The sequence below is a fragment of the Aplidium turbinatum genome, chromosome 3, assembly GCF_918807975.1.
Source record: "Aplidium turbinatum chromosome 3, kaAplTurb1.1, whole genome shotgun sequence".
Lineage (NCBI taxonomy): Eukaryota > Metazoa > Chordata > Ascidiacea > Aplousobranchia > Polyclinidae > Aplidium > Aplidium turbinatum.
This window is the reverse complement of record NC_137474.1, coordinates 30,330,588-30,346,190: the sequence shown is the minus strand read 5'-3', so window position 1 is coordinate 30,346,190 and position 15,603 is coordinate 30,330,588. Positions and strand designations below refer to the sequence as shown.

General features: G+C 38.0%; 1 protein-coding gene across 1 annotated transcript; it reads left to right on the top strand.

The window, feature by feature from the left end:
* Window positions 1–9,459: 9,459 nt before the first annotated feature.
* LOC145766686 (uncharacterized) lies at window positions 9,460–15,185 on the top strand. The gene is made up of 4 exons (XM_082578395.1): window positions 9,460–10,703; window positions 11,110–11,212; window positions 11,763–11,979; window positions 12,339–15,185. Exons 1-4 carry the CDS (start codon window positions 9,460–9,462, stop codon window positions 13,829–13,831), a joined length of 3,057 nt encoding a protein of 1,018 aa, XP_082434521.1. The 3' UTR covers window positions 13,832–15,185.
* Window positions 15,186–15,603: the final 418 nt, after the last annotated feature.

Genomic DNA, 15,603 nt, shown 5'->3' with positions numbered 1-15,603 from the left:
CATCTTTACTTCCTTAAAAGTTTTAAAACTAGTTTTCATTGTATTTTATTTGAAACAATCCTCAGCGGTAATAGTTCTTAATGCTCAGCAAGCTTTTAGCGCATAATCGCCAAGCTCGCATTTGGCACTTTCATGTTTTTCTGTGTTCTAAGATTTTCATGCTGGCTATTCAGTTCACAGAACATAATTTATGCTGAAAAACATCATAAAAAACAAAATATTTGTAAAAATAATAAGACGTCAAGCTCAATGGACGAGTTTTTGACTCCCAAACCGTGTCCTTGCGTGTGCCACTGCTCTCATCACATGTAATCTGTTATTGAAGCGATGATTGCTTCACAACGTTAGGCAATTTTGCAATATTTTCGAACATATTTGGGCACTTTATCGAAAGACAATTTATTGAACTCGAACGTTTATCATAAGAAAGTTTAGTTGAAGCATTTCATAGAAATACAGATAAATTCGATAAAAACTTGTTTGTGTTAAATATCTACATACAATCGAATACAAATCTCAAACTTGACAGCAAATTTTTGCGCTAGATGTGGTGGTGCTGTCACTGTTTAGACTTAGAGCTTTGCATTCCTGTTTCAGTACAACGGCCATTACTTTCAAGTAGCGATCCAAAATCATGTCGATCAACTTTGTCACCCACGCCATTGATGCATGAAATGCAAGTTAATTATAACTGCGATAATTCGGTGCGTTTTCGATTTGTTTCGATAAATCGTCGCTTCAAGTTTCTTTGGCTTCATGTTGTTTCGAAATCAGTTGTTAGGAAACAATAACGTTCAGTTTAGTTTCGAAATAAAATTAATTTTGATTCGTTTTGCTTTTAAAACAAAACGAAGAACAAGATAAGCTCAGAACTTATAGAGAAACAATAGACACCGTCAATTCAAAATTTGTGGCCTTGCACCATATTCCATGAAGAATTACAAACTATAATATTCACGTTTAATGGTAGCCCTAGTCCAAACTTTTTTTTTAGCAAAGAATTCAGCTTCTTTTAACGACCCAAAAAATATCGAACACTTCATCCTCTTGATAGCCTATCGAAAGAGTTTATATTTTGTTTCAATCTGTCGATTCTTTGTGACCGCAAATTGACTGACGGAGTTTCAAGCCAGCGCAAAAGCGAATCAAAGTTACACGGAAAATTCTCAAAATAATAGCAGCCTATTGTGGTTTGGGCTCACACCTAAATAATAATCTTGAAAAAACTTAAAGTAATATATAAGATGGATGACTGAACAAACCTTTACCGACATTAAAATGAAAACATTTCCATAGTGTTTGCGAACACAACTTTGCTCTTCAAGTTCCTATGGTATTTACATGTAAGTTTTTATTAAAATAGCGACTTTGAATCAGTGAAAATGCCTCAAGTTAAATTGTGGATATTGTGGTCAATGACAGCAGTTTTCTTAATGCAAGGTAAGTCATATCAGAGAAAATTATATGTAGCCTAGTAAAAACACTTTGGTTACATTTCATCATGCTTTAATCACGAGCCAACTGATCACTCCCCAGACAGCCTACCCTAAGTAGCCAATTATGAGAAAACAACAGTTATAATTTCATCATTTACAGAGATGTACGTATATGCCGCACACTTACGGCGTAGACTTTTTTTTTACGCTAACGCTTGCGGCCACATTTTTTTGGATAGTTTGCACTTGAGGCTACGCCGTAAAGTTTTCGCGGTTTTTTAGCGCATAGCGTCAACGCATACTTTTTAATGTATTTTTTTCGCTACAACACTCCAATACCTTCCAGCGCTGCAGTTGAAAGAATGTTTTCAATGGGCAAAGACATATTGGAACCAAAACACAGCAAAATGTCAGATGAACACTTTCAGATGCTTGTGTTTGTTCGTGGAAATTCAAAATAAAGCTTGTTTGTTTCGAGTGGTTTATACCGTGCGAATGTTTAGCACCTAGCAAACAAAATAAGTTTACGCTAGTGTATGCGCTGACGCTGACGCCGCCAACTTATTTTACAAGTTACGTTGACGCATACGGCGTATGTTTTTCGAACGTTTGCGTTTACGCTGACGGCGTCAATATTTTTTGTATGCGCGTACATCACTGATCATTTATTTACTTTACGTTTTGCCACTGAGAAAAAGTTTGCCTTGAAACAAAACGTACCACCGACGTGCCATACAAGCGAATGCAGATGTTCTGAAAATTGCTAGTTCGAATCCCTCGAAAGCACACATTCGCAACAGCGCCTATTGACGTGTAAAAATGGCTGTAGCAGATTGGATGGCTAGCACAGTGGTAGGCACTTTAACATTACCCACTCGTCGAAGAGGTACGCAATCATGCGTGACATGTTCACTCGCGATTCAGCTGATTTTAGTCATGTGACTCGACACGTGATATTCTGATCGAAAAATTTTGATACAAAGAAATTTAACTGAATGCTTTGCTACAACCACCGTTGCCTAATGGTTAGGGCAGAGGAGTAGTAATTTCGATTTCGTGGGTTCGATTCCCACCCTCTGCTAATACTATTTTTTCTTCTGCAACTGAACTGAGTGCAAGAAGGATCTTAATGACTGCAATCAATGGAGTTTATAAGGAAAATTGTGACTAAACAAAACACAAAGCAATTTCACATTGAAAAGCAGGCGCTCTTCGACGAGTGGGTGATGTAAAAGTGGCTACCTAGCGCAGTAGGCTATAGGCCTAATGCTTTCCTATTTATTGCTGTTTATTGTGTTGCTTTATTGCTGTGCTGGGTGGCTGCATAGCTGAGTGGTGAGAGCCCTGGAACGGCAATCGAAAGGGCGCCGGTTCGACACCACTCAAGAGCATGCGGCTGTGTCTTTGGCAGGACACTCAAAGGCATGCCTGAAGGTGGACACGAAGATTGGCTTCCTTGCCTTCCCGTCCACTTAATCTAAATCTTCACCAACCGGGTGCAAGCCTGGATATGACAAACAAAACATTGCTGTGCTATTTTATTGTAGCCTGCTATTGGCCTATGTGTGTTGGCATCAGCGATTGTACAGCATGAAGGCCTACTGTATGTTTTCACAACAAACGCAAATAAAGATGGCAGCTATATTTAGGCTTAGTATTAATTTAATACAGAAATGGCATGAGAAGAATCTAGAATCGAAAGACATGGAAAAATGCTGATGTCAAAGAATTTCAATGTTTTTAAGGGTTTTAATTGAAAAGTAGGGCATTGTGTGGTACCGATATGCAGCCCCAGAAGAGCGCGGTGCATTCAATCTAAATGACCTGCAAGATCTAAAAAACGTGCCTCTTTTTCCCTTTGCAGACTATATGTTCTGCGGAGTAATTTCAAAGGCAGCAATTTTTATAAGTGTAGATAACGGCATTTAATTTGTTTGTTCTGCTATTTGATAGTGAGAAATACTTTTCTAAACAGGCGAAAAATTGAGATTTAGAAGAATATCGTTAAGCTACCCTACTCTATTGTATTTGAAAAAGAACATGCATTATTCTCAAACTTATAAAATATCTTCCTCGAGCACAAAGCAATAACCTGCTTAAAAGAGTATTTATAGCTACGTGCGTTCACCCCCCTTCAAAAATAAAATAAAATAAAAAACAAGAAAAATACAAAGTGTTTGTCATGCAGGCAAATGTATTATGCAAATTTAAAATTCCTCAGATAAACACATTAATCTAGAATTCATGCGTAAATTAAACAAACAAAAACAAATACAATTTGATCTCAAAAATCCTGTGGAGTTTAAAACCAATCGCTTCACCCCAGTGGCGGATTCAGAACGTAATTTATAGATGGGCCTAGGAAATATCTCGGTGGGCCTTTACCAATAATGCCACGGCGCGCCAGCTTACAAAAACTTAGTGTTACCGGAGCGTCTACACAAGGCGGAGTCTCCTAGGTTTCGAGTTAAAATAGTTGATTATGTCATCATAATCCGAACTGTCAATGAGTTGTCTTTCAAAAGACAAAAGTGTCAAGTTGTCAAGGCGTCCAGTTCAGTTCAGTTGTTTTTTATTTCCGACCATCATATCAAAAACAATACACGTCAACATAGCAAAGGTCGAGAAAAAGGTAGAAGCGAGAAAACGCGAATGTTAAAACGTGCTTGTGACCGAAGTAAGTTATTGAGTTGAGAAATTTGGCACGGTCGCAACACCTTCAGAAAAATTTAAGATATAAAGGGAAAATAAAAAAAAATGTTACAAAAAAATAAAACTAAACAACATAAATTTAGGCTATAGCTTTATTGGCCCAAATAGCTTTAGCTGATATATTTAAGATTTGTATGGACAGTTGCTATGAAGATCGGCCATGGTGCGTTATCAAGAGTGCTGATGGTCGTGAGGGGAACACGTCTTGGTGCGTTTAGCTCATAGCAAAGAAGAGCAAGGCAGGCAAAGAAAACCCCACAAATCCAGTCCAGTCAGCATGGGTGATCTCAAGCTCGTTTGGATCCTGTTTGTTGCGGAGAAAAGTCTCTTAACGCTGCAGGACGTGGAAGGCAGTGTTATGGTGGTCCTTAAAACACTGTTCATGTTCGAGAAAATGTTAGCAGGATAGCTGTCCAGTACTTCCATTAATGTAGGAAAGTTTTCCCGATCCATTTTCCGTCTGATGTGTCGAATGAATACAGCATGTTCAGCATCTGCGATCTCAATGCCATACAGTGCACACAGACCATTTAGAATGTTTTTTTCGCCAAAAGTGGCAGATCCAGGTGCGACAGATAATTTAATTCCAGCTGTTTAGAAGGGAAGAAAACAGCGGAACTAGAGCGTCTGTGAAGTGTGAACCAGCAAAGACGACAGTCGCGAAAGGCTAAATTTTCCTGGGAAACATCGCTTTGTGTAAAGTGTTTATGGGCGGTAAAGTGGTAGGCTATCATGCTGTGAAATAGTGATGCCACAGACAATTCAGTGCCACTTGGTTGTTCTAGTGTTAAACATTAATATTTTTTTTCATGAATCTGATTTTGGGTGGGCCTGTACCAATCAGGGCAGACCCACCCGGTAGATCCGCCCCTGCTTCACCCACTAACTCGTCTCATTGATCATGTTTATTCCATGCAGCTAAATGTGAAAAAAAATTTCCAGCTTAAAAAAATATAATTTTTAAAGTTTTTTTTATAACCCACCACTAAAGCTCTTGTCCGCACTCTGTGGGCTACGTGCACTAAACCGCGACCACAATCTTTAAAACGATATCAGGTTTAACAAAGAAATATTTAAACCATAACTGGTGCAGTAAGAAAACTGTTTGTATCATCTCACAGACGGCTTAGAAGGACGGGATTATTATTGTCGTCCGGAAGATGGCTACTTCAACTGCTTGGATGGTAGTGGTTGCTTTTATAGATGGGTGGTGGTCGATGGAATTAGTCACTGCATTGATAAAAGTGACGAAATTGGTGAGTTGTTTGTTAGTAAAATAAAAGCATTGACTGTGTGAACAAGGATAATGAAGGTATTTTGATTAAAAATACTTTGAAGTTTGCTTAAATTGTTGTTTGTTTTCCTTATTGTAGGATATATGAACTATGGCTTGAAAAGCAACACAAATATATTTACTTTCTTATATTTTATGCCATGATGTCGTAGGCCACATATTTACAGTTCTGAAACTAACATGAAATAGCCTACGCCTCAGCTATCATTAGCGAGCGCAACGCAGCACACAAATTTCAAAATATCTTTACAATGCACGTAACTGTAGTCGTGCACTTTGGTCAAAACATAATACTATTGCTTGGCCTATACTAGTCATCTAAAGTCCAAAAATAGCTTTCTATGCTTGCTTTGAAGTTATGGTTCATGTTACGTGACAACAAGTGGTTTGCAGTAGATGGTTTGACCCAAAAAAATTGCAACAAATGGTTTTTCAACTGATTTGGTTAGCATTGGGTATCAGTATTAACATATTCAAAATCTTAAGGAATCCAACTTCCGGAAAGTGGTTACTTTCAAGATGGGTTTCAAGATGGCCGCCAAACCATTAAAATAACAGTAAATTGACCATTACTCAGTCATCATATGACCAAGGTGTCTATATCTAGGTTTTCATACCCTGTGAAGTCAATGAGATCATTCTCAAAATTGTTGAATTATCTGATAGCCCAGGGGTGGGCAAACTTTTTGTACTGAGGACCACATTTGAAAAAATGTTGCAGCCGGGGGCCGCACACTCTCATTACAAAGTAGGAAAATTCACCCGGTGTGTTAATCAACGCATATTCATATTAAACACAACTTTTGTATTTCACACTCAGTTACGTTTAAAGCTATGCAATCATCATCACAAAAGTTAATGAGACTTGTGCAACTGTTCACAGTTTTTCACAATCTTCTGGTTTGGTTGCGTCTTTTTAAATTGTACTCCTTGAAAACAGCCACGGACTCACGGCACAAACAGCAAACTGCTTTATTCCCAATTTTGATAAAATAATATTTAACAGCCAATCCTTATTGAAAACAAGACTTTCGTCTTCAATCTTTCGCTTCTTATCAGCACTCATTATTTAAACAGAGTAAACACATAAATCTTTTATTTTTTAACAAAAATCCTGTCGAAGTTGAAAGCATTAAACTGTGCGTCTCAAATAACAATGAAAAGCTATTTGGAGGAAAGTAGAAGTACTGGTAGGTCACTAGGCCTACGGTAGCCGCTACCGTATTTGTATTTTATGATCAAACAATGAGTGAGAGCATGTTGCAATACATACGCGACTGACGTGTGTGTGTTTACGCACTGAAAGTGAAGAGAAAAACACACTCGTAAAGGGAATAATATTTTGTCATGTAACCTGTTTAATTAAAACAATAAGTGATGAGTAGTAATTTCTGCAAGTGCCGGCGGGCCGCATAAAATTGTCTCGCGGGCCGCATGCGGCCCGCGGGCCGTAGTTCGCCCACCCCTGTGATAGCCTATAAATTCAATATGGCAATCCAAGATGGCTGCCAAAACAATTAAAAGTGAACAATAGCAATGTAAGGGAAGGTCGGGTTAGTTGAGCCACTGGGTTAGTTGATCCACCCCTTTTAATTCTTAAATGTGGTGAGGTAACCACATTTTATCATCACGTGATCTTAAAGTTTCTCATCGCGTGGTCTCCCGTCTGGTTTGAGTTGACGATTGATATTATATGTGGTGCTGAAGTTAAAAAGCAGTGTTTTGATCTTGGAAAGTAGATTTTGAAAATAGAGGTAAGTCTATTTTCAAAATCTACTTTAATAACTTTAAATCTAAATAATATTTTTTATACTTGGTTAACGAGACAGTTTCATTTAATTTGTTTGGTAGCTTACCAAACAAGCTACGTTCTGAATAAAAAGCGGCATAGTGTGCCATAAAGTTTTGCTGTAGTTTTAACATTTTCATGGCGGTATAGTTAAGGTGTTAGTTGAGCCACTGCTTTCGGTGTTAGTTGAGCCAGTGTAAAAAGGGCGTTATAATCAGAGGTGGGCAAAGTTACTTTCAAAAGTAACTGAGTTACAGTTACAGTTACTTGGCCAAAATAGTAACTGAGTTACCGTTACAGTTACCGATTTAAAAAAGTTCGTAACTAGTAACAGTTACTAGTTACAGTTACTAGTTACTTTCAGTTACTCACAGATCTGAACATAAAATTCTGCACCTGGCCAGCTCTGCATCTGCATGCAAGTCCAGTTTAACCGTAATGTTTGATATATAGTGTTAGAGCCATCCATGCTAACATAGCAGCACAAGCACAAAACCAACAATGTTTCATTAAAAAAAAACTTACTCAGTAGCCTATACAGTATGTTCATTTCCTTTGAGAAATACGAGCATTTCAAAGTGTTCGTCACTTGTGCCTGCCCTTTTGGGCTTTAAAATGTCCTTGCCCAATCGTCGTAGTCGTGTGAGCCTCTGGGGCCGAGGGTCTATCATTTTACTACCCCAGATTCACGATGTTCCCGGACTACACTGGAAGGCTACTAGAGATCAGCCAGTCTTTGGTTTCATCATCCATGACACGCAGACCTTCCACTCCGTTAAGTGGCTTGAAGATGGTACAGTCATTGATGATGTGGTCTGCGGTCTGTTCCTCGGCACCACATTCACAGGAGGAGGAAGAGGCCATTCCCCATTGGTGCATGGTTGAGCGGAAAAGCCCGACGCCCGTACGGAGATGGTTGAGGCGCCCCCATGCCTGTCTTGGTAGTGTCTGGCCGATGGGGCGTGTGTCGGCGTCGGGGATGAACGAGAAAAGTCTAGTGATGAACAAGTGCTGCAATCAAAATAATATTTCCACTGCAGCACTTGACGGAATGGGAGTGTTATTGTTTTAAAAACAATTTTTTCATCGGTCCGCTTGTGAATCTGGTTCCGCTTAAGTTGGGCTCAAGGTCCGCTTTCAAATACTCCTGTAACAGATTCAACGCACATCGCTTTCTTTTCTTGGTTTTTGCGTAAAGTGGTGCAAAAAGTCCTCTGTGCTCAACTACCATCCACTTCAGTATCGCTGCTACTCCCCTCTTCAACAGAGCAGTTTGCTTGTTCTGTTCTGTTTTAGAGCATGTTCTGTTTTATTTTGGTCTTTAATTCAGCAGTGTCGCTTAATTGTCAGCCATTAAACACAGCTAAGTCTAAATTGTGGGTGGAATGCAGTTGCAAGCTGAAAGTCGCTGTCCTCGAACCATTACGATGGGATAACTTACGCAAAAACAATATAATAAATGATAAAACATTACAAAAATTAACATTTTAAGCTCAATGGGTAAATTTCACTTACAATCCCGTTTGCCTACGCCACTGTACACATTTATCAATATTCAATCATTTTGATTTAATTTTCACTTATATACGTGAAAAACATTCCAAATTAAGCTTCAAAAAAGTTTTTCCTGGTCCGAGGAGAAACAAACAAACAAACAATTCAGTTTGTGGCTCTTTTCAGCCAATCAATCGGCTGACATGCAGTGTCAAGAAGTTAAATAGTAGTATTTTATGTAATTAATTTTTACGTGGTCTATTTAAAACGACTTTGTTGTTCAATTTTAAATCAGAATCTTTGAACTGCACCGATGAAGAGGCACGTGAAAGTATTAGTGAAAGGTGTATTAGCAGAGATGATTTCGCTCAGATTCTTTCAATCTTTACCTCTTGCCCTAAATCAGGTAATGATGAACAATTAAACATACCTATATTATTTGGAAGTTAATATAAAAACAGCAAGCAAACATGCGATTGAGATCCAATGTCGTTACTGCCGTAGAATTTCTCTTAGAAAGAGGAGGGTTTCAATTTGAACTTCCCTGATTTTAAGATACAACTGTACATTCTAAGACCTCTGGTATTAAACCGCTTGATACAGAAATGTGGTTAAAGTCAATTTTTTAATATCAATTTCAGAACCAAAGCACCTTGTAATTGTAAGAAATAAATATTTTTGTCGCAGAATTTTTGTGCCCGAAAAGCAAACGCTGCATACAAAGAAGAGGGGTGATGGATAAAAGAACTGATTGTGGTATCAGTTCGGTTCAAGATGGGTCAGACGAAGAAGCTCCCCTGCCTTTTTGCCTAACCAATGAATTTTCTTGTAGTGGTGACAACAACAACAATTCACAGCGATGTATTCCGCGTGAATGGGTGAACGACAGATATATAGACTGCCCAGAGTCTGGTTTAGACGAAAAGGAGGTTTTGAGTGAATGTTTTGATGAGACTGAGTTTCGCTGCGAATCTAAACGTTGTATTCCAAGATATCGCGTTATGGATAAATACCACGATTGCAAAAGCGGTCTAGATGAGCGAACCACGTTGGTATGCCATGAGAACTTGGAATTTAGATGCAACAATTCCGGAAGATGCATTCCAAGATCTTGGCGCGGAAATAATATTGTTGATTGTCCTGACGGAAGTGATGAAGATCCACTTTTTTTGGGAGAAGAATGCAAACCGGGTGAAGTGAGATGTGACAACAATAAACGATGCATTCCAGAATCATTCCTGTGTGATGGAATAGATCAGTGTGGCGATTGTAGCGACGAAATCGAAAAATGCAATGAGTCAAAGATGTTTCGATGTCCAAACGACCCCGATCAGAAATGTATACATTGGGAGTATTCTTGCGATGGCGTGGTAAATTGTCCAAACAACACAGACGATATTACTGCTATGGCTGGATTCAAATGCTTTAGGAACTCTGCGGGTACCCATCAAAAGCGTTATTGCGTCATACCACAATGGAGTTTAAACGATGATATACCGCTTTGTGACGACAAATCAGACATTTGTTTTATTAACGGAACGTTTGTTTGCGACCGATGCTTAGACAACACTATGATCTTATCAAATCAAATATGTGATGGAATTTTTGACTGTCCTGATCTTTCAGATGAGTGTCTTTGCGATAAGAATTTTGCTCAGTCCAATGAGTCCCAACTACTTTGTGCAAATGTATGTTATGGTGACAACTCGGATGTTTGTCAGCAATGTGAGATCGGCAATGTACTTTGCCCGGAAGAAAAATTATGTCTAGAAAGAAAGAAAATCTGCGATGGACACATTGATTGTGATGATTCAGATTTTGATGAAAAGTTTTGCAGTAAAACATTTCAAAACGAATCCAACATTTCCGCTAATTTATTCCAATGCGACGATCCTCCCAAAGCTTTTTATGAATTTTTAGAAGTTTTAAAACTTGATCAACTTTTGGCTGTAGCAAAAAATTCAAAAAGAGCAAAAAGGTATGTACCGTGCAAAACTGACTAGGTTCCTTGAGCACAATGCACTTCTATCATGTCCAGATACGTGTCAGTGAAATTCTATAATTCAAATAATGATTATTGCAACGGGGAAACTGTGTTAAAAATTAATTTTGAAACATTTTAAAAAGAGAAACGTTTTCTGAAATACATTGAAATTTCTAAAAACTCAAATTGAAAATCTTTTGATCAAATTGTTTGTTTCGTACGTCATCATCCGAATGTCAAATGACACGCATTAAAATTTTTGGTAAACTTAGAGTGTACAATAAAATTAGTAGGATTTTTAATAAACTTATTTTACATTTTTGCTTATAGCTGTCATGATTTAATTCATTATAATAGCCCAATAGCCCATCACATAATGCTTCACGTAATAAATTTGCAGATGTGATGGAATAGTTGAATGCTTGTATTTTGAAGATGAATGCAGTGACAGAGCAAACTGTTCGGTGAAGCCAAAAGTTTGTGATGAAATTCCATTGGTGAAAGTAAGCAGTTATACATTCTGCATAGTATACAGCTGAGGCAAACATGTGTTGCTGTCTAAAAATCTTATAGTCCAAAACTAGACCTATCTTATGCAAATACAAGTAGCCTACTCTACAATAACTTATAAAATAAAATCTAAGTAACAAATAGCCTATTGCAATTCGGGTCTGGTTATATATTAAAAAGTTGCAAATAATGTTATACCTGCCAAGCAGATGTCTTGCTAAAACTGTTTCGGTCAAACTAAGCTAACCACGAGTGCAATCTACACAATTCTCCTCTTGTCATGATCAAGATAAGTAACATTTTTATATCTCTCATAGAGTCAAGGCTATTAGGTACAAAAATCCCTGAACAGAGGTAGCCAAGACCTACTGTATGTAATTTTGTAAGCTAAAGGATCTTTAATTACATGCTTCAAGGATATGAAAACCATCTTTGAAGCTTACTGGCGAATGTTTTCCGCGTGCTTTATGTCACTGCATGGTACTTACTTCGCTATGTGATGTAACGTAAAGAGTTGAACTTATATTTTTATACTTTTCTCAGAAAAACCTTAGCAATATTGGCTCTTACTGGGACACAATATTGGGACTTTCAAAGCGAGGGATAGATTCAGTTGAAGCTCGAAAATGCGAAGGGATAATCGAATACGTTTTTGGAAGATCCATTTGCAATGGAATACGAGAATGTGAAAGCGGACTGGATGAAAAATATTGCCCTAAACGATTTCAATGCGATGCGGGAGAGGCTTCAGGACTTTCTTGTAAAAATTTGAATTAGCCTACGTTTTAGATAGAATGTTTGCTCAACAGACACCGTTTAAAACTAATAAAATAGTGTTCTGCTGTTTTACATATTGGCTACTTGCGTGGCTGCTTTAACAATAGGCTACGGTCTGGAGGTGAGAGCGTTTGCATGATGCTCGATAAAACGCTAAATTTCACTCCTATCGTAAACACACTGCCAGACTTATGCGTCATGGCAAGACACAAAATAACATCAGAAATTAGATACGGAGATTGGCTGTCTTGGCCTTTTCCTTTTAACCTTCAACCATCGAGCGCAGGTCTGTAAACGACAACAAAAACTATTACGGATAGCCTAATAATATTTTGTATTTAGACAAACCATTTCCTGTCGTCAGCATCGCCGATGATCAAGTGTGTGATGGGTCTATCGATTGCAGCAACGCCACGGATGAAATGGGTTGTCCAGAGACCACGCACTTCTACTGCGTAAAAGGAGACAAACTTTTTGTACCAACCGAGAAAGTTCTTAATGGAATTGCCGATTGTGACGATGGGTCTGATGAATGCCCAGAGTTCTATTTAAGTGACAGTCCCATATCTTCCAACAAATTCTTAATCGTATCAACTGCTTTGGAGTTTTTTCTTTGGATGATGGCAATTCTCGCATTGAGTGGCAATGGAGCAGTTATAGTGACTACTGCGTTGTTTATAATATCGGCAAGTCAAAAAAGTCCAACACATAAACCTTCTCCTTCTGTGATGATAAACAAGTTATTGATTTTCAATCTTGCTGTTGCTGATTTCCTCATGGGAATTGCTCTTCTCATAATCATCATAAAGACAAGACAATACTCGGGAGATTATTGCTTACGTGACAAAGCTTGGCGAACAAGCAGCACATGCAGTGCTGTTGGAGTCATTACAGTCTTGTCCAGTGAGGTTTCAGTTCTTACATTGGTCTGTCTAACCTCCTATAGACTTTATCTTATTTTAAACCCATTCAAAAGTCGAGAAGTTAACACTTACTTATCTGGCATCTGGATTGCTTTAATATGGGTGGTATCTTTTGTCATAGCCACAATTCCCTTGCTAAGAACGTTTTCTCTGTCAATGATCACTGGAATGTGGATAAAAAAAAACAGATTTTATTTTAAAGATGTTGCTGATTTTTCATCTCTAAAGCAGTTTGCCAAGCGTTATAGTATAATACGTGGTCTCCTTGCTTTAGACCAGAGCGTTTATGAAGATTGGTATTCTTTGGAAAACCATTTCAAAAGTGACATTACTGGAGAAGCACCAATTGCACGTGGTTACTTCGGCTACTACAGTGCAAGTGGTCTGTGTATTCCAAGGTTTTATAAAACAGCCAGTGACGATTCCGATCTCAACACGTTGTCACCAACGGTGATCATCTTCAATTTTATTGCTTTGGTTTACATAACAATGGCATACGTTGTGATCTATCGTCGCACGACTTCCAAACGTCCAGTCGGAGAGGGTCAAAGGACGGACCAACAACGCAAACAGGCGAAGACTCTGCAACAAAAAGTAACAATTCTAATAGTAACTGACGTAATTTGTTGGCTTCCTATCTGCATCATGACTTTCATTAGCGTTGGAGGAGTGGCTCTACCCCCAGAAGCATATGCTGTGTCCGCAATCTTGTTGTTGCCAATCAACAGTTCGATCAATCCACTGATTTACACAGACGCATTTTCCAAGACATGGGCTCAACTTCAAAATATAATTAACGCTGCAAGAAAGCCAGCATCTCCTTCTAAGCCTGTTGTGTCTAATCAATCTGGTCCAACTTCTACCAAAGCTGAGGTTTCTTCGACAACAGGAATGAAAGTAACTTCTACATAATCAGAAACATTTCATCAAGCTCTCACTTGAGGAAGCTTCAAGAAATCAACCAACCACTCTCAAAGAAGAAAGAAAACCGAAAAAAATACGGATATTTCAATAATTTAAGTAGTGTGAAACTTCGTGAATGAATAGAGCTCGTAATAATATTATAATGACCGCTCTGCGATCCTTGCAGCAATGCAAGTTTTCAATTGTAATGATTTCATCATCTTATGCATGTCACGATTATCATTGCTACGAATGCTTTGTTTAACCTTGAAACGTTGTTAATTTTATAATCGCCTTGAATATCATGTCAAGTATCAGCCGACCAAGCAATGCTTGTTGTCTATGGAAAACCTCTAAAACGCCACCCGTGTCTTTGTGTTAGTAGATTATTACGTTACTTTTACAGACATAAAGCTTGCGTTCACTTGAATTCATATCCCTGTTTGGTGGTCCATCGCATTGTACAAAAACAATTGCATTTTAGCAATCCTTTATTCTTTCCAAAAAACAAGTTTAAATAGTGAATTGCTGTCAGTTTTTAGACAAGAAACTGGATTTGCAAAGGAATACTCATGAAAGGGAACCAGAATTGTATTTTTGTTGTTTCAGGAACGCTATTTTTAACTTTTACTCCTGTTAAAAACAATTTTATGTCATCCTGTGGGCTGAGAATTAATCGGCATCCTTCATCATCCATTTAAATGTTGGCATAGCATGACAAACGTTAATTCAACATCTAAATGACATTTGGCTGTCTGTGATTGTACATATTGGTGTAGCGCAATATTTCTTTGAAGCTTTGCAGCATATTAAAAAATGCAATATCAACGTTAGCGAACGATTGTTATCCGCTGCTTGTTTCAACCAAGGCATACTATTTAAAGTTATTTTTTCTTCACTTTGTCTTTTAATAACAAGGCTTCTCTGTGTTTTGCTACATCAACGCAATAGTTCAGCAGAGTGAGCACTTATTTACTCCTGAAAGTATATGGTAGACGAAATTCTCTTGAGTTTATATTAACTGCATTTTGTAAAGCGATCTGTTCAATGTTAATCCTTATGCATAAATTGAGAAAGGTTTTGTTAAATACTGCTTGACCATTTTCTAATTGTAAACTTTGTATGCTATTTGAATAAGATGCACTAGTAGAATCATTTGCTGTATAACTGTTAGGATTTATTCATTTGGATTATTGTTTGTACGGGTCGATCACTTCAAGCCCTGCTGATCGGTGAGTTGACTGAACTGTCTACACCAGCTCTACTAAGGATTGAAGTATATCTGCGCACTAAATTTGTTAAACAAACTTGAGACCTTGCGACCTTCTGATCTTGTGATCTTGCAACCTTTCTGCTACAATAAACTAACAAAACTCAAGACTCTGTTCAGTTTAAACTACTTGGCTTGTGTCTCTGTCTTAATTGTTGGAGATCTCAAAACCATATAACCAAGCGACGCATTACAATAATCCGATCCACTGTTTGGCGCCACTGAGAAAGTAGCCTATTCTCTAACCTAGAATTGGAGCCAAAATCCTACAACGTTATTACTGAAGCAACGCAAACAATTACTTGCTTAATTGCTTTGCGATTTGCTCTGTATTTTGTTGACATTTGCACTTTGTCATTCATCCAAAATCTGTTTGGTTTCCAAATATTTTGTGCAAAAGCTGAAAATATACAACTAATAAGTTATGATAGCTATAGATTATATTATACGGTATAGCTCGAATTAAGGAATAGGCTCGGTAGCTCGAATAATTGCACAGTTGGATCGCCTT

Excerpts from the sequence above, each read along its gene's own strand:
- LOC145766686 (XM_082578395.1), top strand. The coding sequence starts at position 9,460 with ATGGATAAAAGAACTGATTGTGGTATCAGTTCGGTTCAAGATGGGTCA. Across the intron at positions 10,704-11,109 it reads AATTCAAAAAGAGCAAAAAG|ATGTGATGGAATAGTTGAAT; the intron begins GTATGTACCGTG and ends ATAAATTTGCAG. Across the intron at positions 11,213-11,762 it reads ATGAAATTCCATTGGTGAAA|AAAAACCTTAGCAATATTGG; the intron begins GTAAGCAGTTAT and ends TACTTTTCTCAG.